Below are 25,580 nucleotides of genomic sequence, written 5' to 3'. Positions count from 1 at the left end.
AAGTTGTGACATTGCTTCCTTTGATCCAACCCTCGAAGGCTCGGCTGAAATAGTTCACGTACTCCACCCAAGTTGTACCCGGGATGCGGGTGCAGTCTCTGAACCTCTGGCAGTACATCTCGGGTGTGAGCCCATAGCGGGTGAGGAGGGCCGCTTTCATGTGGTCGTAGGAGGTCATCAGATGGTCCGGGAGCTGTAGCAGGGCATCGCGGCCCTCATTGAGGAATCTCCCCCATAGACCGGCTCCCCAGTCGCTTCGATCGATCCGGTGGGAGGTCATAGCTATTTCATAGGCCTTGAACCATTTTTGGATGTCGTCCTCTCGGAAGTATTCTCGAACGACATCCTTGGGGATGTGTACTTTCTTATCTGTTGCTCCTGGGGTGCGGGGTTGCTCGGTCACCCCTGATTCCTTGTTCTGCTTGCGTAAGTCTATTTCAGCTAATTTGCGCTCATGTTCATATGCCAGTCTTTTTTCCTCGAGCTCTCTTTGTCTCTGTTTCTCCTCTCTTTCTTCTCGGAGCCTCAGATGTTCTAAATTCAGTTTCTGTTCGGCCAACTTGAGTTCACCATCCATTTTGAGCCGGGCCATTTCTAGTTCATGTAGTCTTGTTCTTTCTCGTTCCTGGATCTCGTCTTGCGAGAGACCCGTTCTTCGCTCCTCGGGAGCCGTGGTGTCTTTCTCTGCTGCTGCGACATTTTGGTCCGGGGGTCTGACGGCCCCGGTTTCTGCCCAGGACTCCAGGGCATGCTTGAAATCGTCCTTGGTACTCAGACCGGTGGTAGCGATACCTAGTTCGATGCAGAATTGTTTTAATTCACGATGGCTGTATTCTTCCAATTTCTCCATCTGAAATTTCTCGGTGGATCCGCTTTCTTTGGTCGTCATCGTGATTTCGTCGTGGGGTGAGCTACTCTCTGTACGATTATGCGGTGATTCGGATCGCGCCGCTGGCCACCAATGTTAGACGGACCGGGAGGGTCGGCCGAGTATAAGGGGAGAGGTCTCCAGGGAGAGCCGTCTCCAGCGATCGTACAGACAAGTAACTTCCCCCCCACAGACGGACACCACACAAGGATAAGGTTAAACGATACTTTATCAGCAATTCTTCAAGTACGGTCAAATGATACAAGGAGGTCTGGACTCAGGGGTCCCCTCGGTTCTGGTCTCTGGTTGGGAAAAGGGGTAGCGGGACAGTCTTGTTACCAATTGGGTGGATGAATAGCTCTCAATCCTCGAGCTCGGCGTTCTAGATGATCGGGCCGCGGCGGAGCCAGCAGGTCCCGAGATGGCTGAAGGTGGCGACGGTCCGCGGCGGAGCCAGCAGGTCCCGATGAAGATGGTGGTACAAACGGTCCGCGGCCATGCCAGCAGGTCCCGACGACGATGAAGGTTGATGGAAGTTGCGGCAGCGCCAGCAGGCAAGACGATAGTTCACAAGGCAGGGCTACGGCAGCGCCAGTAGTCCGTCAAGGATGAGTTCTTCTCTGCGTCTCTCGACTCCAGGATACAACTCCCTTCCTGCTCTGGAGCTGCCCCAGTTATAGGGCTGGCGCCCTTTGATGTCCGGACCCTCGCACTTGGAGGTCGGGAGGTCCGGGATGAGGGAGTCCAGACACCCAGCAGGGGGGTGGAGCCAGCGCCCGGGGAGGTTGGGGGCGATCGGCACCTGGCGGGGGAGAGCCATCGACAACTCTTTCTCCCATTGACCTGCCAAGTAGTCCGCTCACCTCCTGGGTGGATGGTGGTGCCGGGATGTCGGGGCCTGGCCAGGCCCAGGGTTAGGGTCGATCGGAGGCCACGCGGCCTCGTGGGGCAGTGTCCAAGATGGCGCCCAGGTCGGCGCGAGGGCCGGTAGGGGATCGGGCCCAAGAGGTCGAGATGTTCCGAGGCAGGGGTCCCGGAGGGGACAGAAACGTGGAGTGGTGGCGTGTAACACTTGAGGAGCCGGGCTCGGGCCCGGTCGTGCAGAGGGGGAGCGGGCCCTTCATGTGGCCTGTCCAACAGGGCTGATGCCAGTGCTCTGAACAAGCGCCACCTTGTTCTTGTCTGGTGCACTCGTGGGACACAGGCTAAATGCAGGTCCGCAGAGTGCAAGGCTCGAGCCGGGACATACAGAGAGCACAGCTCGCTCAAAATTTGTTTACCCAGGCCATACAGGATCTTGTGTGTCATACACAGATTCTTAAAGTAGACTCTCTGTTCTTTAGATAGCCAGTGGAGCTGGCAGAGAAGGTCTGAAACACGGCAGTACTTGTTATATTGTTATTGTTATATTAGATTTATATCGGGCCAAATCACCTACAGGTCTCTAGGCGCTCGGAAATCGATGGAATGTACACAATAACTTCATGCAACACAAAGAGGTAGTGCAGCAGCCAACTTACATTGCATTCAGAACCTTTCCAAACAGCAATGTTTTTAAGGACTTTCTAAACCGCAGGAGATTCACTTCTCTGCGTAGCCCCTCGGGTAGCTTATTCCAGAGCTGAGGGACCAACACTGAGAAGGCTCTCCCTCCCTTGGTTACCAGTTTGTACCGAGGGCAGACCAGCAGCTGAGAATCAGAAGATCTGAGTGTTCTTTTTGGGCTATACACTTCCAGACGGTCTCTGATGTAAGCAGGTGCATGGCCATAAATTGCCTTATGGGCCGTGCATAGACTCTTAAACTCTACCCTCTCTTTTATGGGGAGCCAATGCAGGCTCTGTAGTAAGGGAGAGGCCTTGGTCCTTCTGGGGAGTCAAAAAATCAGTCGCGCCGCGTCGTTCATCACGACCTGTAGTCTATTAGTCAGAGTTTTGGGGAGACCTAGATAGAGGGCATTCCCGTAATCTATTCTTGAGATAATTGTTGCCGCTACAATTGAGCGCAGCATGGACTGAGAATGAACGGGAGCTAGGTAGTGCAAAGAGTGTGCGGGCAGCCACGTTCTGGGCCCATTAAAGTCTTTTGCTCACAGCACAATTAACACCAAGTAGCAACCCATTACAGCAGTCTAGTCCTGACAGCACGGTGGATAGGACAATCACCTATCGAGCAGGTGCGTCAAAAGTCCCAAAATGGGTTTCAGGCCATGTAAGACACCAAAGCAAGTGCCAGCCACTGTCTTAGCGTGCCCCTCAAATGAGAGAGCACATCCTAGTTTCTTGACCATGGATTTCGGTTGAGGTGGGGTTCCAAGGGCCACAGGCAACCATTGATTGCCCCATCGATGAGCATCTCAGCCCACCAGGAGCACTTCTGACTTGGTGGCCTTCAGTTGAAAGTAGTTAACTACCATCCATTCACAGATGGCCGCGAGGTCGTCTTGGATTTTCGCCTGACTTTATGCTTGTCTTTGGCCATCTACAGCACTCCATTGCCTTTTTCGCTGGGTTCATGCCATAGTAATACCACAAAGCAAACACAGGAGATGATGGACGGAGCGCTGAGACTTTTCAGACTCACCCCCAGTCACAGATCTGGGTTGAATCCATCATCGTTCTTTAGCTCACTTCGCCACCCCAGTTCAGACATGTTCATATGCAAACCAGTCTGACCCTGTGCCTCATGGGAACAGTCCAGCCCGAACTGCCAAGCCATGTCTTCAATGGACCGGAAACAAGCATCCTGGGACTAGTTTTGGGCTAACAGCCCTCATCAGCCAGGCTAGCTTGAATCCAGTGATAAAGTGAGCAAGGGACCCACGTCAGGACATACCCATCTAACTTAGGGTGAACAAAGCAAACACAAGGAGATGATGGACGGAGCGCTGATCGGGGTTGAATATATCATAGTTCTTTAGCTCACTACGCCACCCCAGTTCAGACACAGCTATATGCAAATCAATCTTGACCATGTGCCTCATGGGAACAGTCCAGCCCTAACTGCCAAGTCATGTCTTCCCTGGACCGGAAACAAGCATCCTGGGACTGGTTTTGGGTTAACAGCCCTCATCAGCCAGGCTAGCTTGAATCCAGTGGATAAGTGAGCAAGGGACCCACTTCTGGGCATACCCTGCCAACTTAGGGCAAACAAAGCAAACACAAGGAATGATAGACGGAGCGCTGAAACTTTTCAGACACTCACCCCCAGTCACAGATCTGGGTTGAATCCATCATCGTTCTTTAGCTGACTTCGCTACCCCAGTTCAGACATAGTGTTAGACCTGGCATCCTTGGTGTGGATCTCCCTTCCATTTTTGCTGCTGTTGCCTCATGTGTTTTGCTGGTGTTGGCTGCTCAGAGCATTGTGCCACTGCCAATCAGTGCCACAGTGCAAGTGCTCCCTATATAAAGTGTATATGTTGATTGATTTCCATGATTGGCTTATTTGGTTTACTATTAGATCCCAGTAAATGGCACCAGGAGTGCCAGGGCTTGTAAATCCAAATGCTGCTAGTGGGCTTGCAGCACTGGTAGGACAAGCCATGATGTGTGTGGCATGTCCTAATAGTGAATTACAGCCATTTTTGTTTTTCACTATTGCAAGGCTACCTGTTCTCATAGGCCAGAATGGGCTGTTAGAATTGTTACATCCTATGATCCTAACAGACTCAGGGAACATGGTAGAAATTCGAGTTTAGTATGCCTGAACTCAGAATAATAAAATACATCTTTTAGTGAGGTTTATTTTAATGTTCTGTGTTTGCAAATACCACTTTTAGAAAGCTGGTGTTTGCTTGCCTAACCATGTCAGCCCGCCTCTGCTCTGATGTGTATCTGCTGTCTGGTTTCTGTGTGTGACAGGGCTGGGGGATTCCAGGAGACAGTCTGGGCGGCCAGGTGGTGAATAGGAAGATTAAGCCAGGATGGGTGGGAGGAGTGCCCCTTGACTCTGAATAGGGCTGTGCTCTGCCACCACAATGCTGGCTCCACCTCCAGTGGAGCGTCTGATGTCTCTGCCCTGCACACTGAAAGAAGAAGCCAGAGTCCTGTAAACAAAGTGCTCCAGAACTGGGCTGAACTGGGCAAAGGCCCCCTGGCCTCCAAGAACAAAAGAAATGTGGTATAAATATAGGAGCCCTGCTCCTAAGAAATCAGATCCTGCTTGAACCACGAAGTACCTCTGCCCGACGAGAAGGAGCTAGAAAAGCTAAAGGAGGAGTACTGTCCCTAACCTGGGGGATTGGCCTACAGTGGGTGCCTTGCTGTGAAAGGAGAGGAAAAGACTAAAGAGACTTTGCAAACTTGTGCTTCAACAATCTCCAAGGGCTTGTGGGAGAGCTTGCCCCCTGAACAGAGTCCCAGGATTATTGGACTCTCCCCTGCCTTCCCTGACGAGCTGCTGGACTTTTGCCCGATCTTCTGTGCCGCTGGAGCCGCGATACCAAGTGTGCTTCGCCCCCTCCGTCTGTTGTCCAGCCTGTGCCTGGCCGCCTTGCCTCGGGTGACTCCGCTCTGACCTGAGCCGTGTCCGCACCGTTCCGCTTGGGCCGCCCGCACTCTACCTCCTTCTCCCCTTTGAGCCGCACTGCTCACTTTGCCGCCACCCCCCCACCACTGGAAGCCAGACCGGAGTGCAGTGCAAGGCGAAGTACGGCCCGTACGCACGAAGCGTACTGGCCGCCTCGCACCGCGCTCCTGATTTCTGTGACCGCGCCGCACTAAAGAGCCGGCCCGTACGCCTCGTACTGGCTGCCTCGTGCCGCGCTGCCCGCATCCACACAGCAGCCCGAAAGGAAGGTACGGCTCGAATGCACTGCACTGTGACCTCCTAAGGACCCGGATCGTCCGCCTCATCGCCCCGTGGCCCCCGCTCTACGCCTCGTCCAGATGACGCCGCGACCAGCCGGGATCACCGCCCTGAGAGGCCGACACCGCTCCAAGTCCGCCGTCACGCCTCATTCGAGCCGGACTCCCCATCTCTAAATGTACTGTACTTCGACGTGCACCCCCAGGGTGTGTGCCCCGGACCGGTGAAGTCCGCAACATGTATGCAGTGCGCAACACGCACAGAACAAAAGAATCACGCATTTGTTCAAGGACGCTTTGCCTGAATAGTATTGTGGCCTAATTTTAAACTTAATTGGTTGTTGTGCTAAGCCTTATATAAAAGTAATTATTTTTGATAGAAAACATAGTGTGGTATCCCCTTTGTGGTGTTGTCATTGAGTTACTGTGTGTATTTACAAATGCTTAACCCATAATGAGATTAGCCATGTCTGCTCGCGCCACGCAACCTAGAGGGTGAGCAGGAGTTATTTTGAAGAGTAAGTCCCTTGCCCTGACTAGAGGAGAGGGTCCCTGTATGTCCCAAGTACTTACCTGTGCCAATCAGAGACCCCCAAATCTAACACATAGCTATCTGCAAATCAGTCTTGACTCTGTGCCTCATGGGAAGAGTCCAGCCCGAACTGCCAAGCCATGTCTTCCCTGGACTGGAAACAAGCATCCTGGGACCGGTTTCGGGTTAACAGCCCTCATCAGCCAGGCTTTTAGTTCGGGCTGGACTGTTCCCATGAGGCACAGCGTCAAGACTGGTTCAAGACTGATTTGCATATGGCCAGGTCTAAACCGGGGCGGCCTGGTGAGCAAAAGAATGATGGATTTAACCCAGGTCTCTTGAATGGGGGTGAATGTTTTGATTTGTTCTGCATTTTGTCCATCAACTATGTGTCTTTGCTTCCTCGCCCTAAGCGTACCGGGTATGCCCAGATGTGGGTCCCGGGCAACTGTGCATCTGAATTCAAGCCTTCCTGGCTGAAGATGTGTGAAACCCTGAAAACGGTCCTAGGATTCTTCTTTCCAGTCCAGGGAGGACCAGAGTCAAGACTGAGTTGCATATGGCCAGGTCTAAACTTGGGGTGGCATGGTGAGCAAAAGAATGATGGATTTAACCAAGATCTCTTGACTGGGGGTGAATGTTTTGATTTGTTCTGCGTTCCGCCCTTCAATTGTGTGTCTTTGCTTCCTCGCCCCAAGTGCGCCAGGTATGCCCAGACATGGGTCCGGTCTCCCTGTGCCACTGGATTCAAGCTATCCTGGCTGAAGGGGGGTGAAACCCTGAAATAGGTCCAAGGATGCTTGTTTCCAGTTCAGGGAGGACCTGGCTTAACAGTTCGGGCTGGACTGTTCCCATGGGGCACAGGGTCAAGACTGATTTGCATATTGTCAGGTCTAAACTGGGTGGCATGGTGAGAAAAATAATGATGGATTTAACCCAGGTCTCTTGAATGGGGGTGAATGTTTTAATTTGTTCTGCATTGCGTCCATCAATTGTGTGTCATTTGATAGTAATACCACATACATACATACATTCATCCATATTGCCATGACCAGTGGGCCCTTGTATAGTTTCCCTGATCGCTCATATACTTGCCCCACCCTGTGCTGGGAAGCCTTGCTGCCTTCCATTCACTATTGACAGCCAGGGAATGGGTGACCATCCATCGTTCAAGGCATTGCTTCACCCCTTGCCTTTCCAGGGCAGAGGTCACTAATTGCACGTCATCATCCAATCTGCGTCTTTTTCACTTGATCATGGGCTGACTGGTTCCCCTCACAACGGAGGGTCTTCAGGTCTTGCCATCTCAAATGTTCCTCATTTGACTCCAACATCGCCCACCAGCTATTTGGCTCACATATTGTTCCTTCAGGTGGGTCTCCTCGCTTCCACTCCTAGTTCACCTTAAGGGCAGGGATTGGATGCATTGATGCCTTATTGCTGCCATTTCTCAGCATTCGGTCGGACGCTGCATGGTTTCTGTAAATCTGAGTGTGGTTGACTGATTTATAGACGGTGGGCAGAAATATGTACAAAGACTTAAACTTGCTGTTTGTCAACCAGGTTGGTTTAATTTGTATATTTCATGGGCTCTAAATAGAAAAATTGGGTTATGAAGAAGTGAGCTTAGCTGTTTGGATATGCTCTCTGAGACTGTGAGTGCGCTGTATGTTGTCTCAGACCTTGTTCAGCCTGTGAGTGCGCTGTATGTTGTCTTAGACCTTGTTCAGCCTGTGAGTGTGCTGTATGTTATCTCAGACCTTGTTCAGCCTGTGGGTGGGCTGTATGTTCACTCAGACCTTGTTCAGCCTGTGAGTGTGCTGTATGTTGTCTCAGACCTTGTTCAGCCTGTGGGTGTCCTGTAAGTTGACTCAGACCTTGTTCAGCCTGTGGGTGTGCTGTATGTTGTCTCAGACCTTGTTCAGCCTGTGGTCGCGCTGTAAGTTGACTCAGACCATGTTCGGCCTCTAGGTGTGCTGTATGTTGACTCAGACCTTGTTCAGCCTGTCGGTGTGCTGTAAGTTGACTCAGACCTTGTTCAGCCTGTGGGTGTGCTGTATGTTGACTCAGACCTTGTTCAGCCTGTGGGTGCACTGTATGTTGACTCAGACCTTGTTCAGCCTGTCGGTGTGCTGTATGTTGACTCAGACCTTGTTCAGCCTGTGGTCGCGCTGTAAGTTGACTCAGACCATGTTCGGCCTCTAGGTGTGCTGTATGTTGACTCAGACCTTGTTCAGCCTGTCGGTGTGCTGTAAGTTGACTCAGACCTTGTTCAGCCTGTGGTTGCGCTGTATGTTGACTCAGACCTTGTTCAGTCTGTGGGTGTGCTGTATTTTGACTCAGACCTTGTTCCGCCTGTGGGTGGGCTGTATTTTGACTCAGTGCTTGTTCTGCCTGTGGGTGGGCTGCATTTTGACTCAGTGCTTGTTCAGCCTGTGGGTGGGCTGTCTGTTCACTCAGAGTCTCCTATACCTGTGGGTGCGCTGAATGTGCACTTAGACTTTGTTAAGCCTGTTGGTGCGTTGTCTCGTCACTCGAACATTGTCCTGCCTGTGGGTGGGCTGTATGAGCACTCAGACCTTGTTTAGCTTGTTGGTGGGCTGTGTCTTCACTCGGACCTTGTTCAGCAAGTGATCATGGTTCATTGCGTGTCCATTGCAGTGCAAGGTTTGGATTTGGAGGGTGTTGTGGGTTTGGTCGTATATACCAGAAGAATAAAAAGGTTAAAAAAAATATTCTATTTAATCATAGACCAACGGTGCTTTACAACGGTTTTGTAGAGAACAAGAGTTTGTTTTTCTTTGTAAGTTAAGGAAGTTGTTTTGGAAGATGAGAGGAAGTGAGATTCACGTTTGATGCAGATAAGCTCTTGGTTGAAGCAAATCTTTACTTCCTTTCAAGGTATTCTGGGACGGGCCAGGTGGTGCGGCTGCCTCCCTTGGAGGAATAAACAAGATAACCATCAGGTAACGTTTCCTAGTGCCTTCTGTTTCCTTTTCTTCTATTTCTTCTTAAGTCTCTTTCTGTGTATCTCTGTGTCGCTGTTTTTTATCTCTCTTCAGCTTCAAGAATTTGACTGCCTCTCCAGACCATTCTCAAGCTATATAGCTTATGATCTTAAAAAAATAAAATAAAATACAACAAACACATGGCTTTTACGTAGTACTGCTCCTTATTTGTTTTTATGCTAGCTGTTTTAAGCGTGTTTCTGTACAAATGTTGGTATACTGCAGGGTCAGGCTATTTATCTCCGGGTTCCTAAATTGTGTGATGTTTTTGTTATAATTAACCTACTTGGTACAACCCACTATTCCTCCTTTGTCCTGCCACATTTGGAATGCTCTATCATCCGTTGGCCTGAAGGTTTGGAAGCTAATAAGGAACTGTTGAACTCTGCCAGTGTATTCTCTTCATAACAGTTTTATTCTTTCTGCCTCTTACTTTAGGGCTCTTATAAATACTAAGGTTTATCTGGCAAAACGTGCCGCCACACATGGCCGTTGTAGCAGTGGGCAGCCACCCCATGTTCCTGCAAACCTCCCCCATCATTTTTTGAGTTTCCACTAACCCTGGCACCCACCTGATGCAGCCACATTCCTCAAGGAATATGAATGTCGTGGGGCCCTAGTGCAGGTCTGGGCCCTTCTCGGGTCGGGAGGCACTGGGCCATCAGCACGCTTGCCTCCCATGTTCCCCAGCAGTCCCTTGACTATCAACACATTTGTCTCCTCCACACCTCATGATTCTATCCTCTCCTTGGTCTATATCTTCCGTGTTCTTTCTCTCTAGATCTGACTTCCAGCTCTTTGCGTCCTCCCAGCCTGCCCTTTCCTGTCCTGTTTGTCACCTTCAGGGCCGCACTGGGTCTCTTTGAAGAAGAGTGGAAGATAGCCTCTTTTTTATTATTCTTCTGTTTCTGTAGTATTCGTTTTTTCTTATCCCATTTTACTTTCCTTTCCCGTTATGCTGTTTTTTTTCTTTTTCTAGGTGTTGGAGTGTCTGGGTCCTGTCAAAGGAGTGTGACAAGTTCCGGGCCACCAGGTAAGTCCTTATCCTCCATATAATTTGAAATGGTGAATTCCTCTGAGCCAACTGGACACAGCCTCAGTCTACGGTGGTGATCCAGGGGAAGAGGTGTAAAATTTGTGAGCTCAAACATAGGTTACCCACCACATCGTAAACTCAATCCTCAGCAACACAATTCACAATAACACAGAGTTTGACCCATAGAAACTCTACAATTTAATCATAATCTTAAGGTCCTCCGTATGAGCTAATAGGGACTCGTATAACTAGAGATGGAAAGACACTCTTTCATGAGGACCTGTAATAAAGAAGTGCCTAGCTAATATTATTCACACAATATTAATAAAATCATCAATAAGTAAGGACAAACACATGGAATAGTTATTAAGTTATCTTTATCTAAACTTCAGATTGAATGGTCAAAGCACAAACATGCACTAGAATCGTTTAATAATGGTTATTCTTCTGTATACAGGTAAATCACAGCACATCACAGCTCAGAACAAATACATCGTCAAATAACACCTACTGTGGAAGGAAGAGAGAAAAAGAGAGAAAACATATTGCAAAATAGAACACATTACTTGGAATCATACAAACTAAGAATTGATTGTAGATTTATCAGGACACAAGGTGGACCCAGTAGAACGCTAGAGCACAGCGTGCAATAGCCAGAGTCATGAATTCTAAGGGTAGGCGAAGTTGGCGGAGTACCACTACGCAGAATTCTGCGGAGTTGAACAAAAACTCGGTGAAGTTCCACTCCGTAACTCTGTCCAGTCTCATCCCAATTAATGAAACAGAAACCTCACATACCTTTGGTAAAACAACAAGTAACTCTATCATTACATGCTAAAATGCGTATAGTCGTCTCACAAAAGTGAAAATGAAAATTTAGCAAGCATGGGAGAGTTGATGATTTTGGGGTCCTCCTCAACCTAAGGGGAGAACTAAGCAGAAGCCTTAGACACAAAGAGCATATCAGGCTGAACGATTCAATGATGGTCCCATCCTCCTAGGACCACCCCAAGCACAGTCAGTTATGGGCAAAATTACAATCCCGACCAAAGGCCAATTGCCTCAAGCTCAATGGAGGCAAGACCGAGGTGCTGGTCGTGGGGGGAGACCAGGCGGCGTGGACGTCGGCATGGTGGCCGCCATGCCTAGATCCAACACCTACCCCTTGCCAAAAAGCAAAGAACCTGGGTATCTGGTTTGATACCGACTTGACCTTTGGCCCTCAGATTAATCGGGTGGTTGGATCATGCTTCGGGACACTCAAAAGTCTCAGGAAGGTATTGAAGTTCTTACCGATTAAAGCCCGTCAAACCCTGGTGCATGCACGAGTCACATCTAAGATGGACTATGGCAACCTTCTCTATTTAGGGACTTTGGAGAAGAATCTGAGCCGCTTACAGGTCTTACAGAATGCTGCTGCCCGACTAGTGCTCAGCCTACCCAGAAGAGCTGCCTCCACAGCGGCTCTCCGGTCCCTGCACTGGCTTCCGGTTAGAAGCAGGGTAGATTTTAAAGCACTATGTACTTGCCATCGGATTATCAATGGGAGGTCTCCCCTCCCTCTGAAAGGACTGCTGACACCTTACGAGCCGTCCCGCTCCCTTAGATCTTCCGGCACTGGGCTCCTGTCCATTCCCAAGGTGTCTAAAGCACGGATGGGCGGCAGATCCTTTAGGTACCTGGCAGCATCTAGATGGAACAAACTACCCATGGCGTTGCGCCTAGAACCATCAGAATCACTTTTCAGAGCAAAGCTCAAAACTGTACTATTCACCCAGTAAGTTATTCCGCTCCGGTAGTTTCCAGTAAGCATCAGCTCCTCAGCTCGGGGACACGCCGCTGTGCGTCACCAAGCGCTTTACAAAACCCCCTAAATAGAAATAGAAACAAAGCATTATGGGATGAGATTCTAGAGTGCAGTGAATATTATAGTATGCAATATCAAAACATTCCTGAAGCTGCATCTCTCCGGCTCAACTGAGAGCTAATACTATAATATTCACTGCACTCTAGAATCTCATCCCATAATGCTTTGCTGAGCCTTTGGTTAGCATTGTATTTTTGCCCATAACTTTGCTTTGGGTGGTCCTACGAGGATGGGACCACCACTGAATCGTTCAGCATGATATGCTCTTTGTGTTCAAGGCATCTGCTTGGACCTTCCCCTAGGTTAGGGGGGACCCCAAAATCATCACCTCTCTCATTGCCTGATATTTTTCGAAGCTCACTTTTGTGAATTGGTTATATGCTTTTTAGCATGCAAAGGTAAAGTTGTTTTATCAAAGGGTTGTGGGTGTAGTTGCTAACTCCCTATGTGGCAGAGTCAGAGTTTTTGCATGAACTCTGTGTTTTCAATTTAATGCGTTGTTAGCTAATCTCCGCAACCTCCACTAGCGGACCTGAGTTCATTGCCCACGGTTAATAAATTCTTCAGCTGAAAGATTTTACCTGCTCAACTTCACCAGCCGGTAAAGTGCGGAGGTAATCAGGAGATTTCAGTTCAGGGAAAATTCAGAGTTCAGACCGACAGCAGGTCAGGCCAAGGATTTGCAAGGGAAAATAGCAGCGTGCCGTCCTTTTCCCAAGGGGCAATTATCCCTCAAAACGATTGTTCAGTGGTCATTGTTCTTTAACCCCTCCCACGCTTATGATGGAACCGCTCCGTCACGCCCCTCGGGTGGGCTGTGCTGGTGATGCAGCGGTTCCGTCATGGCCCGCTCACCGCGCCTGCGCGGCGCTGATCTTGTGCCTGCGCGGCGTGTTCCATTGAGTGGGCGGGGCCATGACGGAACCACTCCATCACAAGCACAGCCCACCCGAGGGGCGTGACGGAGCGGTTCCGTCACAAGCGTCGGAGCGCCGCGCGCACCCCCCCTCCCCTTAGCGCTGCGGCGGAATTGCCGCCACAGCGAAAGGGTTAAGAATGTGCAATATCACTTCCCTTCAGAAATAGTAAATACATTTGCAACTCAATGTGTCCACTCCACTTGCTCTCTTCTGAGCTTGCAACATAGTCAATACAGTTTTATTCAAACAGAAAGGATGTACATTTTTCAAACTGTAGGACAGAAACTTCAGTGATAATACTCGTAGCTTCAGTGCAATCGGGGCATTTTTAGATTATTCGAAGGAAATAATGAAAGACAAAATACATTTTTGAGGCCTACATGGAAAACCACTAAATCACTATTTTTTAAAGAAAAAACATGCTAATGTTGAAAACATTAAAGAACTAGAGATGCATAAGAAATAATATAAAAACACCATTTCATTATACTTGTAAGCATAGTCTAATTACGTTTCATTAAGAAACATGCAATCACTTTCTCTCGGATTTACATCTCAAAGAAAACATAAGCAGGACTAATTTTATTTGAGCATTCTCATAATCATATTTTGTTTTAAAACTACAGACTGCATTACTACCTTTCATATTATTTTCATAGCACATTAGTAGGTTTCTCTCTCTGTCATGAAAGACTTAGTCTCAAACCAGTTTGTGACCCTTCTGCATGCTTTTACGATGCAGTTTCAAATTCTCACGTGTTTCACGAGGCACACTGTTAGTCATGTTTCTTAAGTATGTATTATGTATCAGTATCACACCCAAGGGTAAGGAATTGAGTGACCAAAACACTCTTAATAAAATAATCACGCTCCGCCAGTGGCATTTAAAGCAGTGATTACAACAAGGCAGATTCCTTTGTTCAATGAAATGTCCCTTCATCGATGCCTGAAATAAGGAATAGCAGAGTCCTTTAAATGGGAAGGGAGTACACAACATCTGACAATTCATTAAAGGAGGTACAAATACCTTACTGTGATGCCAGTCATCATCACAGGAAGAGTAAATTGTTGGTGTTGGATGCTTCTGAGAATATGTGTCATGATAAATGTGTTACTTGTGTTTCTTTCTACAGTATTCACTACTTTTGCTCTCACGACATTGAGTCTCAATGGTCCCAAGTTCCCTGTCTATGCAGTATCCATGAACTGTTTTACCCCCTTGGAGTGCAACTCACTTATAATTTCTGACTCTATTTTTACAGGTCACTGAAGCAACAAAAAGAAAAATAAATGTTGTAATGTTGGAAACATTTCTATAAAGGGTTATTTTGAGGAAAGTAGAAACACTCTAAATCTCTGAAGAAAAAACTAGTTCTATGCAACAGGAATGGGGAGGAATTTGGTGCAGAAGAAACTGCTGAATGTGAAAGTGATTTATCGACTTTCTTACAATCATTTTTGTTGTCAAACCTTGAAGTACAATGACCAGGAACATTTACCAAGTGTCAGTTATTGGGATTGAATAGCCTCTGAAATAATAACTGTACCTGCATGTAAATTGAAAATCTACGGCAGCTACTAAATATAAGAATATTTTCACTTAAAGGAAACATTTCACGGTTGGTCAAGCAAAGAACATTGGCAACAACTGATCCTCACACAGAGCACTTGGGAATATTCGTTGTTGCAAATTCTGCCTGATGGTTTATGAGAAATGCCTTGGAGACCTAAGCCTCTCCCAGCAAATCAGTATCCGTAGACGTGATGTGATGTGACAGAAGTGTCAGGAAGGCTAATAACCTCAGTTTACACGAGCAAGCTTATGTCTCCGTCTCCTGTGATTCAGAGGACAGAAAACCTTGTATTTTAAAAAATAACTGAAAATTTACTTCTCAGATGTCATTACAGCAAAGACACTGGATTAACACCAACTCTGTCTCTTGGGTTGATCTATGTGGTTTCCAAGTGTGCCAGACCTCCAAAGTTAATGGTGTACCTTTTTGGGCCTCACCGGAATAGGAAGCTTAAAAAGGGCCAGTGTTACACTATTGATAATTTGAGAACTACCCTAACATGTTTTAATCCATGTTCATTACTTGTATAAAAAATGTACCTCACTTATAAGTACTAATCCTCAAAGACCCTATCAGTGCTTTTAAAACTCCTAAATTAAATGCGATAAACTGCAGTCAGAATGAGCTTAATTCTACTTGAGGGAATCCTTGTGGGCATAACTTGGAGAAAATGAATCCATGAGGGGTATCTTAATAAAAATAAGGGGCCCCTCAGTGAAAGTTTATAAGACAAGTTAGATAGGCTGGCTTCAAAGATAAGAACATTGATCTCCAAAAAAAAGCTATAATTAGGTGAATGCAAATGTGAAGAAGAGCTTCAGCAGCGTAGTTTAGAAGTTAATGTTGAGTTTTAACACAAACAAGTACAGACTCCGGAATTAGATTCAGACTTAAGATGACATGTAGCCAGGAACAAACCCAACTTAGAGATACAAATAACTTGAATAAGAGCAATGAATGTGAGAACAACTTTAGTTATCAATCCCACCTCACTAAACACAAGAGAACTCATACTGGACAAAAACCGTATCAGTGTCCTGAATGCCAGAAAGGCTTCAGTCGGAAAAGCGATCTCATTCAACATGTGAGAATCCACACTGGACACAAACCTTATCAGTGCACTAAGTGCCTGAAGTGCTTTAGTCAGAAAACCCATCTCATTCAACACGAGAGAACTCATACTGGGCTCAAACCGTATCAGTGCTCTGAATGCTGTAAAAGCTTCAGTCGGAAATTCAGCCTTACTGTACATGAAAGTACCCACACGGGGCAAAAACCTTTTCAGTGCTCTGAATGCTTGAAAAGCTTCAGTGAGAAATCTGGTCTCACTTGTCATGAAAGAACTCACACTGGACTAAAACCGTATCAGTGCTCTGAATGCCAGAAAAGGTTCAGTCAGAAATCTAGTCTCACTCAACATGAGAAAACTCACACTGGACTAAAACCATATAAGTGCTCAGAGTGCCAACAAAGCTTCAGTTGTAAGGCCAATCTCATTCAACACGAGAGAACTCATACTGGGCTCAAACCGTATCAGTGTTCTGAATGCTGGAAAAGCTTCAGCCAGAAATCTACTCTCTCACGACATGCGGTAACTCACACTGGGCAAAAACATTATCAGTGCTCTGAATGCTGTAAAAGCTTCAGCCGGAAATTCAGCCTTACTTTACATGAAAGGACCCACACAGGGCAAAAACCTTTTCAGTGCTCTGAATGCTTGAAACGCTTCAGTGAGAAATCTGGTCTCGCTTGTCATGAAAGAACGCACACTGGACTAAAACCGTATCAGTGCTCTGAATGCCAGAAAAGGTTCAGTCACATATCTGGTCTCATTCAACATGAGAAAACTCACACTGGACTACAACCATATAAGTGCTCAGAGTGCCAACAAAGCTTCAGTTGTAAGGCCAATCTCATTCAACACGAGAGAACTCATACTGGGCTTAAACCGTATCAGTGCTCTGAATGCTGGAAAAGGTTCAGTCAGAAATCTACTCTCTCACGACATGCGGTAACTCACACTGGACTAAAACCATATAAGTGCTCAGAGTGCCAACAAAGCTTTAGTTGTAAGGCCAATCTCATTCAACATGAGAGAACTCATACTGGGCTTAAACCGTATCAGTGCTCTGAATGCTGGAAAAGGTTCAGTCAGAAATCTACTCTCTCAAGACATGCGGTAAGTCACACTGGACTAAAACCGTATAAGTGCTCAGAGTGCCAACAAAGCTTCAGTTGTAAGGCCAATCTCATTCAACACGAGAGAACTCATACTGGGCTTAAACCGTATCAGTGCTCTGAATGCTGGAAAAGGTTCAGTCAGAAATCTACTCTCTCACGACATGCGGTAACTCACACTGGACTAAAACCATATAAGTGCTCAGAGTGCCAACAAAGCTTCAGTTGTAAGGCCAATCTCATTCAACATGAGAGAACTCATACTGGGCTTAAACCGTATCAGTGCTCTGAATGCTGGAAAAGGTTCAGTCAGAAATCTACTCTCTCACGACATGCGGTAACTCACACTGGACTAAAACCATATAAGTGCTCAGAGTGCCAACAAAGCTTCAGTTGTAAGGCCAATCTCATTCAACACGAGAGAACTCATACTGGGCTCAAACCGTATCAGTGTTCTGAATGCTGGAAAAGCTTCAGCCAGAAATCTACTCTCTCACGACATGCGGTAACTCACACTGGGCAAAAACATTATCAGTGCTCTGAATGCTGTAAAAGCTTCAGCCGGAAATTCAGCCTTACTTTACATGAAAGGACCCACACGGGGCAAAAACCTTTTCAGTGCTCTGAATGCAGGGAAAGCTTCAGTCATAAATCTGGTCTCATTCAACATGAGAAAACTCACACTGGACTAAAACCATATCAATGCTCTGAATTCTTGAAAAGCTTCAGTGAGAAATCTGGTCTCGCTCGTCATGAGAAAACTCACACGAGTAAAACCGAATCAATGCTCTAAATGCCAGAAAAGGTTCACTTTGAAAAAAAATCTCACTAGACATGAAAGAACTCACTCTAGGCAAAGACCTTATCAGTGCTCTGAATGATGGAAAAGCTTCAGTCAGAAATCTGGTCTCACTGAACATGAGAAAACTCACACTGGGCAAAACCTTGTCATTGGTCTAAATGCCAGAGAAGCATCTGCTGGAGACTCAGTTTGATTCAACATGAGAAAATCCACAGGAGAAAAAAATGTATCAGTGCTCTCAGTGTGACAAAAACTTCAGTTATAAAAGCAACCTCTCTACATGACAGAGACAAGGTGGGAGAGTAAAAGGTGCTCTGAGGAGGAGCTTTCAGCATTGCAAAACCTTCACATGAAGCAGCCACAAGGACATCAATCAATTTATCGTCCAACAAACTGTTTACTGAGAAAAGCGCACCATGAGGGATAGAAATTTGTGAATTAACCTCATTCCTTAGTGACTATTTGTGGCCTCATTCCATTCCGTGTATTTTGCTTCCTGAGTGTTAATAAGCCATGGCTCTGACCCTCAAGGTCCATTCGATCCTGAACTTTGAGGCCACGCCTCCAAGGATCTGGAATCCAAGTAACCTCAAACTATTTCCAGCCTTAATGAGCCTCAGCAGGTGCCTGCGGCAGAAGTCCCTTTGTCGTAGGACTCTATGGGACCAACGTCTGTTCAAGCCTGTGCAATTTGTGACTGATTATTGAAAAAAACTAAATGAGATGGAAGGACTGGTCATTTTTCTCAGCAACATCCCACCACATCATTCTCCAGTCTCTATGTCTCTGTGCCACTAAAGACAAGACCAACCATATGCTAACCATTCCTGTCACTACCCTAAAAAGTCCTAATGACTTCTGTTCCAATGGGACACAGCTTCGTATTACAAAGATCCACTTTAGTGACCTCTTTCCAGGTCCATTTATGTTACAAATGGAACCTACTTCCCATCTGCTGAGGACAGTTTCACAAGCTTTAAAATCACATCAGACATACCCAAGAGAGTCTCACAGATAATCTGAGTTGTACATTTTTAGTACTACTAAAGAACTACAAAATGCTTTTCACAAATTACGTGCGGTTGTTCTGCTTCTCCTATCTTTTTCTGTGTGTAGTTGTCTGCCCCGACTTCACAGTTTCCGCACACGTTAGTATAGTTTTAGTAGTAAATGTGGAAGGGACAGAAGGAGTGGCTGTAAAATGGGGAATGCTTATAAATAAAGGGGAGGGGTGAAGGCAGAACTAAGGACGAGTTAGGAAGGGGTTTAGGGAAAAGACAGGCACTCACCCACTAAAGAGTAAGCCCATTTCTGTTTATAAACCACAACTCTAAAGTCACTAAGTCATAATGTACCTAAAACAATCGTAAATGTACTTGTGCTCAGAGGGAGATTAAGTCCAACATCACACATGGCCATCCACTGGAACTGCAGCAAACTCCCATAAATAATAATGGTGGTAGGGACATAAAATAAAACCCTATAGGAAATAATGCTAAATTAAATATTTAAAACTAGTTTAAAAAGATCTAAATAAGTGTCATTTAATGGCAAAAAATATTTTAAAAGAAAACATTTCATTATTTTTTAATGTTGTAATACATTTTTTAAATTTAAACACTAGTATAACATTCATTATTAGTAAAGTCAAATTACATGTGTTCAGCACATTTAATAATTATTAATACATAAACAAGATGTTACTTCAGGTGGCAAACCTTTAATTCAATCTTAAGAAAAAATATAATCTTTAATATGTTCAACTAGGGTGGAAATCTCCCTGTGTAAATATATATGGAATATTTTGAATGTTTTTTAAACTTAAAAAATAAATCTGTTTAAGTTAAATAATATTGTAAATTAATTTGATATACTTTAAATGTAGATCAAAATGCTTCAATACCTTTAACTTGTATTTTAATGAAATATGTAATTGATTTTAAAGATGGTAAAAATGTTTTTTTAAAGATTTGTTGAAAAAATCCCACTGAAAGTAAAATCCCTGTATTTTCTTATTATGTACTCTAAATTACTAAATTGCCTCAGATGGGACAAAGCCTTTAAAAACGTTTTGTATAGAATGAATTGAATTTTTTTTTGAAAAGACAAAACACATTATTTTAATGTATCTTTATTTCTTATGAGGTTCTATTTCTAGGTCTCGGCTAGACACTACTTGCGCTGTCTACAAGAGACATGTTTATCTCCTTTATAGGCTTCAGCCCACTCACAGACTTACCATTTGCTGGCTCCACCATCGATCTAATATTATTTATCCCCATTTGTCCATGGCATACATTCGTCATGTCTCTACCTACGAGAGCATAGACCAATTACTACTATCCATCTGCCCAGCTGCCATTTTAGCATTTATCAGTGCTACTTTTTTCTTTAATTTAGAGCACTTGAGACGGGCGCTCATGGTTTATGGAGCACCGCTGAAAACAGGGATGAAATTCTTGTTCTCATCTCATAATATTTGCTGTCCATTCAAACACCAAAATCAAATGTCAGATGCTGTCTCATCTGCTGACTGCTATCATACACAATGGTTCGGCCCTGTGTTCCGCCCCATTCACGTTATCTGCACCCCCCCACCGCCACCGCAATATAGCGCGTTTGTGCCTCACAATGTGCATGAAAACTGAAGCCCGAAATCAAAAGTCAGACGCGGTCACATCTGCTGACCGTTCTCTATACAATGGCTCCGCCCTATGTTCTGCATCTGTCTCTCTCATCCCTTACACCGTTCTACGCCCCCCCCACTGCCACGCCATACAGTGCATTTGCGCCTCACAATGCACATGAAAACTGAAGACTGAGATCAATTGTCAGATGCTGTCTCATCTGCTGACTGCTTTACCCTAAACGAAGTGCAACACGAGGCCGCTTAAAAAACGAAGGAACACAAAGTAACAAAACTTGCGCAGGTCTCCCTAGCACATCGAGAGAGCCCCTGCTACCGTATTTACTGCTTTCTCAGAAAATAGCCACATAATGCCTTCGGGGCCTTGCTGTTTGAACACTTTTTGGCCCATATCTCTGCTTGTGGTGGTCCCAGGATGACGGGACCACCACCAAAAAGTCAACACAATACAGCCTTTCTTTTAAAGGCACTGTCAGAGTCCTCACTCTTAGTGGGGACTGCAAAACGATCACCTCCCCTGGATTTCCGTGTCTTTTTGAGCTTTCCCACGGCTGTAGCTTTTACTCTACAGCCGGTAGTGTTTCAACCCCTAGGGGCCAGATGCATGGTAATTTAATGGCATTTAATCAGACCTGGAAGGCCTGGAAATCCACAAATGTGATGTTGATCCTATGCCCTCTAGGGACTGACTGTATGGTTGCTATTCAATGCTTTTTCAGTGTGATGGCCTCTACGGGTTGTTTGTACCATTGCAGCTTTGATATCAAACCCATGAAAGAATACACAAACACAAGGTTAATTACTGAAAAAATCTTACTGGGGTTACCATAATGATTGCAAATGTTTTATTGGTTATCACAGTAATGTTAATGATGTTTGCAAAAGGTATGCGTTTATCACAAAACAAATGATTGAACAAATATGAGATGTTTGGGTGACCCTCCAAGGGGTCCCCAATGATTACACAATGTCATCTATGTATGTTCCATCTGACAATGTACATATTTGTAAAATATTTTGTCGTTTTTAGAAGTGTGTTTTAAATAAATGTACTTCTGCTTCTTCTAAAGAGAAGGTACTGACTGGACAATCAGTTATTGGGTGTTGGTATTGCGTGCCAGTGATTGGTGATTACTAGCCCACACCACCTCCCTTGAGAAGGCCTTGGACTGCTCCTCCCAGCTAACCTGTGAGAGTCAAGCGCTACAATGGGGTGTTTGGTTCCCAGTGAAGACAATTGTGGACACATCTTTAGATATGCCTGACTGCTCTGTGCAAAGCTATCAGAGGTTGAGCACAGGTTATCTTTTAGTGTGTATCTAGCTTGCCCTGTAGAGAGCGGTGGTTCCTGCCTGGCCTGGGTGCATACCTCAGCCAACCAGAATCCCATTGCTACCATTCTATCAATCATCGTAAATCAGCTATTTAGGGTCAACGAGCCTCCTACAGAACATTTCATATGACATGAATATCAGCGTTTCAGAGCAGCTTGAACGAAGGAAGCCACACCAGCAGATCTTTGAGCCCAGCAACATCATAGGAAGTGAACATTACATGGTCTTTGAGTCAGTGACCTCACATAACCTTTGACCAAGTGACATCGCAGAAAGTGACATCACATGGTGTTTCTTATACATTTCAGTCCCTTACTGCATGTGGTTTGTAATTGGTGATATATTTATTGCACCAAATAAAATACAACTCTACTGAGTCAGAATGTTTCAAGTGTGATAAATACCACCCAGAGTAAAGATGTTTTCATACCATGTTTGCAACACACATCTTCAAAACAGGACTCAGTGAAAAATCCTTAGCTAAAAGACATTCACAGTGACAACGTTTATAGCTCTCAAATTGCTGAAACCTATTTGATTTGTCAATGCTTGTTAAGTATCTGTCTCCCTTATTTTCTAAGGCAGGGTGTTGCATTACCAGTGATTGGCCATGCGTGGTGCTGCACTCTCTATTGCTCCACTTTTGCTCTAGTAAGTTACATTTCTACATTTTACTCCACCTCTGTTTAAGCGTGTGCAGATGTGCAAGTCCACATTTTTGAATAACTTTATACTCGTAATGGTGAATAGCTAAAACTAGCAACGTTACTCTACGAGCATCCTTGCATGTATAGATTATTCACAGGTGTAAGGTACCTTTGTGAATAGCCTTCGAGGTGTCCAACTCAACATGGGTGTTTCATTTTTGTGGTAACTCTAAAGTGGATGCAGCACTTGGGCTGTTATTAGAGCGAATGAGATGATCCTGCGCGAACACCAAAGCACTCGTCCGATGTGTTTGTTTGGCTGGTTCTTTGAGTTGGCTTGGATCATCAACCTTGGACCATATCCATAACCTGGAAGCTCTGAAGACTTCACACCTGTTATAACTGCCTGAAGTTTCAGACATTTTGATGGCCGTAGATTTTGGTTTGACTTGATAACCCAACTCTACTCTGAGAATTTTGTACTCCAAGCCACTTCTGTGCACCTCGTCACCTTCTGTGATTGGTTCATTCCAAACCCTTGCATCAAATTCCAGTGTTAATCATTACCGGAGACTAGACTTACCTTTCTCCCTTGAGCATGGCTAGCGAGGACAAATACTATTTCATATGTGGCTTCAACACTGCATCAGTGGATCAGTATTTTAATTTACATTTTTTTTTGCATTTGTTTTTGGTTTAGAATACATGACTAACTGTATCCTTTATTTCCTTTGGGGCAGTTGTTTTTGCTAAATAATAATCCCTAAATCACAATTATTCTTTTGATTTTGCTTCAGAATAATTATTAAATATTCTTCTTTATCTAAACTTGGTTAGAATCTTGAAGTTCTTGTCCCTTTTTTCTTTGAAATTTGTGACTTCGAACTGTTTTGCTTTACCATCAAACGAGGCCGTACTGCACAAGTCATATTACCAAAAGCGAGCTACGGACACTTTAGTAGAAGACACATTTACCTTTGCTGAAAGAAGTATGGGAAGAACAAGGCAGGCTGACTCCGGGAAGCCGACCACTGAGCTGAAAAGCTTACTGTCTTAGGTGGAATCAGCACTTGCTGTGGATGCAAAAAGTAAAGATTATGAGGGGAGCTATTGGTAGCTGGGTCCCCAGAATTTGAGACTGCCACCCTCTCTCAAACAGTTGAAGTATTTAAAGATACATGCGTCAGACATTCAGGTCTCAACAACTAAGACTGCCCACTCCTGTCATACAACACTTGCACTGGTACCTGAGTCACTTTACCCTGTGCTGTGTAGGCATTTAACATAAACAATTTGTGCTTTGTAAACAGACAGCACCCCTCTTTGTATGTAAATGAGCTTCTATGAGCAGACACCCCAAGCTCCCATCTGTTCTAGTGCGGATGATAATGTGAGCACTGTAAGGTAATCACAAACAAGGGATGTATTGAGAAATAATTGAGAAATATTGGGAAGTAATCGGCTTCCAAGTCACGCAGCTGCCCTTGACCCTCTGGTAGGTCGCTCCCCTCCCGCTGGAGCTCCGCCGCCATCTGCCTCTGTGAACGCCTCCTGACCTGCCTGTGCGCTGCTCCTGTGCCTGCCTGTACTTCTGAGCACTTTGTATGCTCCTGACCTTACGGTTCCTGGCCCCCTGTTATTTCGCCGCCCTGATTGCTTCGCCGCCTTCCTGCTGATTGCCCCAACCCCTTCCTTCTGTACCCCGCCCCCCTCCCATGCTCCCTGCGCTTGCTGCCAGGTTTTTCCCCAACGCTGCCTTCCCTGTGTCACCGCCCCCCTGCTGCCGATTCGTCACTCCCACCAGCCCCACCCTCCTCCCAGCTGAGCCTTCCTCCCACTCCTCAATTTATGGTGACCGCTGCAAGGCCGCGCAGTGGATGCGCGCAACGGGCCAGCCCGTCTGCGCCTGTCCGTGCCTGGACCGCGCCCAGCGCCACGACCCCTGGACCAAGCACCACCCAGGAAGCCACATCTGGTACGATGCTAACACCTTCATCGCACTCAACCTCGGACAACCATTCAAATGTTATGTTACGTTATGTTATGTTACGTAACGCTTATATAGCGCATGGCTACCCCAACAACGAGGCATCCCAGCGCTTGCAGACAGGTCCAATCACATAACAGCCGGAGGAATGCGGCAGGATATCTATTCACCGCGGAACCCTAAATAGAAGAAAACAGCCAAGTTTTTACTTGTTTTCGAAAATGTAGGTGGTTTGTGATGGAACGTACACCTAAAGGAATAGAGTTCCAGAGTTTTGGGGCCCGAAACCTAAAAGAACGGCCACCAACTCTGCACCTCCGAATCTTGATGGTACAAGCAAGGAAGAGGTCCGCAGACCGGAGTGCACGCTGTGGAACATAGAAGGAACAGATTCCTTGCAAGATTTTAGGACCTAGACAATGTAACATTCTATGCATAACACACAAGGTTTTAAATTGAATGCGTTGTTTAACGGGCAGCCAATGGAGCCTTCGCAAAACCTGAGAGGTATGGCAACGTTTTGGTAAGCCGAACAGGGTACGAGCTGCCGCGTTCTGAGCTTTCTGTAGTCTATTGATGACTGTCAGATTGGACCCAAGCATTAATACATTGCAATAGTCTAGATGGGATAAGACCATAGCCTGGACAATTGTCTGACGGATGGAAGGTTCAAAGAAGCCAAGAATAGGTTTCAGAGAGCGCAGGCGGCCATAGCAAGTACCAGCTATCCTCTTCGCATGGGAATCCAGGGTGAGAGCATCATCTAAGATCACACCCAGATTCTTAACTTCCTTCTTAGGCATAGGCGGTGAGCCCAATGTAGGGGGCCACCACCGCTCGTCCCACTTTTGGGTGTCCGGGCCAACCAGGAGGACTTCAGTCTTAGATGAATTTAACTGAAGACAGTTCTCCGTAAGCCAGCTGGAAATAGCCATGATATCCTCTTGGAATTTGGCTTGATCACCCACGATGTTATTAGAAAAGGTGAAGATCAGCTGTGTATCGTCCGCATAAGATATTAGTTCGATGTTACGTTCCCTGGCCAATGTGGCCAGGGGGCGGACATACACATTAAACAGCGTGGGGCTGAGGGCAGAGCCCTGTGGAACACCACAGCCTAATGGAAAACTGCCAGATGAGTACGGGGGAGCATGAACCTGGAAAGAACGGTCGGATAGAAATGACACGAACCAGTCCAGAGCATCATCTCTGACACCTATCTCCCATAGCCTCTTAACTAGGATCCCATGGGAGACGGTGTCAAAAGCCGCACTCAAATCTAGCAGCACCACAGCTGAGGTGTCACCCCTGTCAAATGCAACAAGGCCGCGCCCAAGCGCACCCACGGTCCCTTCACCTGCCGGAATTGCAG

At 46.0% G+C, this 25,580-nt stretch overlaps 1 protein-coding gene and 1 long non-coding RNA gene across 3 annotated transcripts; both read left to right on the top strand.

Annotated features, from left to right (window-relative positions):
- The first annotated feature begins 9,107 nt into the window (after positions 1-9,107).
- On the top strand, positions 9,108-14,417 carry LOC147663573 (uncharacterized). Its single transcript, XR_015305290.1, has 3 exons — positions 9,108-9,174; positions 10,196-10,249; positions 14,302-14,417. It is a non-coding gene; the product is annotated as an uncharacterized LOC147663573 (long non-coding RNA).
- An 816-nt stretch (positions 14,418-15,233) lies between these two features.
- On the top strand, positions 15,234-18,770 carry LOC147663572 (uncharacterized). Of its 2 annotated transcripts, none has more exons than XM_086950350.1 (3): positions 15,234-16,002; positions 16,087-16,926; positions 17,681-18,770. In XM_086950350.1, exons 1-3 carry the CDS (start codon positions 15,509-15,511, stop codon positions 17,784-17,786), a joined length of 1,440 nt encoding a protein of 479 aa, XP_086806476.1. In that variant the 5' UTR covers positions 15,234-15,508; the 3' UTR covers positions 17,787-18,770. The 2 variants fall into 2 exon arrangements, with proteins under 2 accessions (XP_086806476.1, XP_086806477.1); XM_086950351.1 differs by having other exon boundaries at positions 15,473-16,199; positions 16,284-17,296; positions 17,715-18,770.
- The last annotated feature ends 6,810 nt before the right edge of the window (positions 18,771-25,580 follow it).

Source organism: Lissotriton vulgaris, unplaced genomic scaffold, assembly GCF_964263255.1.
Source record: "Lissotriton vulgaris unplaced genomic scaffold, aLisVul1.2 SCAFFOLD_6580, whole genome shotgun sequence".
Lineage (NCBI taxonomy): Eukaryota > Metazoa > Chordata > Amphibia > Caudata > Salamandridae > Lissotriton > Lissotriton vulgaris.
Note: the sequence above shows the minus strand (reverse complement) of the source record. Positions and strands in the feature narration are given on the sequence as shown.

Excerpts from the sequence above, each read along its gene's own strand:
- LOC147663572 (XM_086950351.1), top strand. The coding sequence starts at position 15,509 with ATGACATGTAGCCAGGAACAAACCCAACTTAGAGATACAAATAACTTG. Across the intron at positions 16,200-16,283 it reads GAAATCTACTCTCTCACGAC|ATGAAAGGACCCACACAGGG; the intron begins ATGCGGTAACTC and ends GCCTTACTTTAC. Across the intron at positions 17,297-17,714 it reads CTACTCTCTCACGACATGCG|AAAACTCACACTGGGCAAAA; the intron begins GTAACTCACACT and ends ACTGAACATGAG.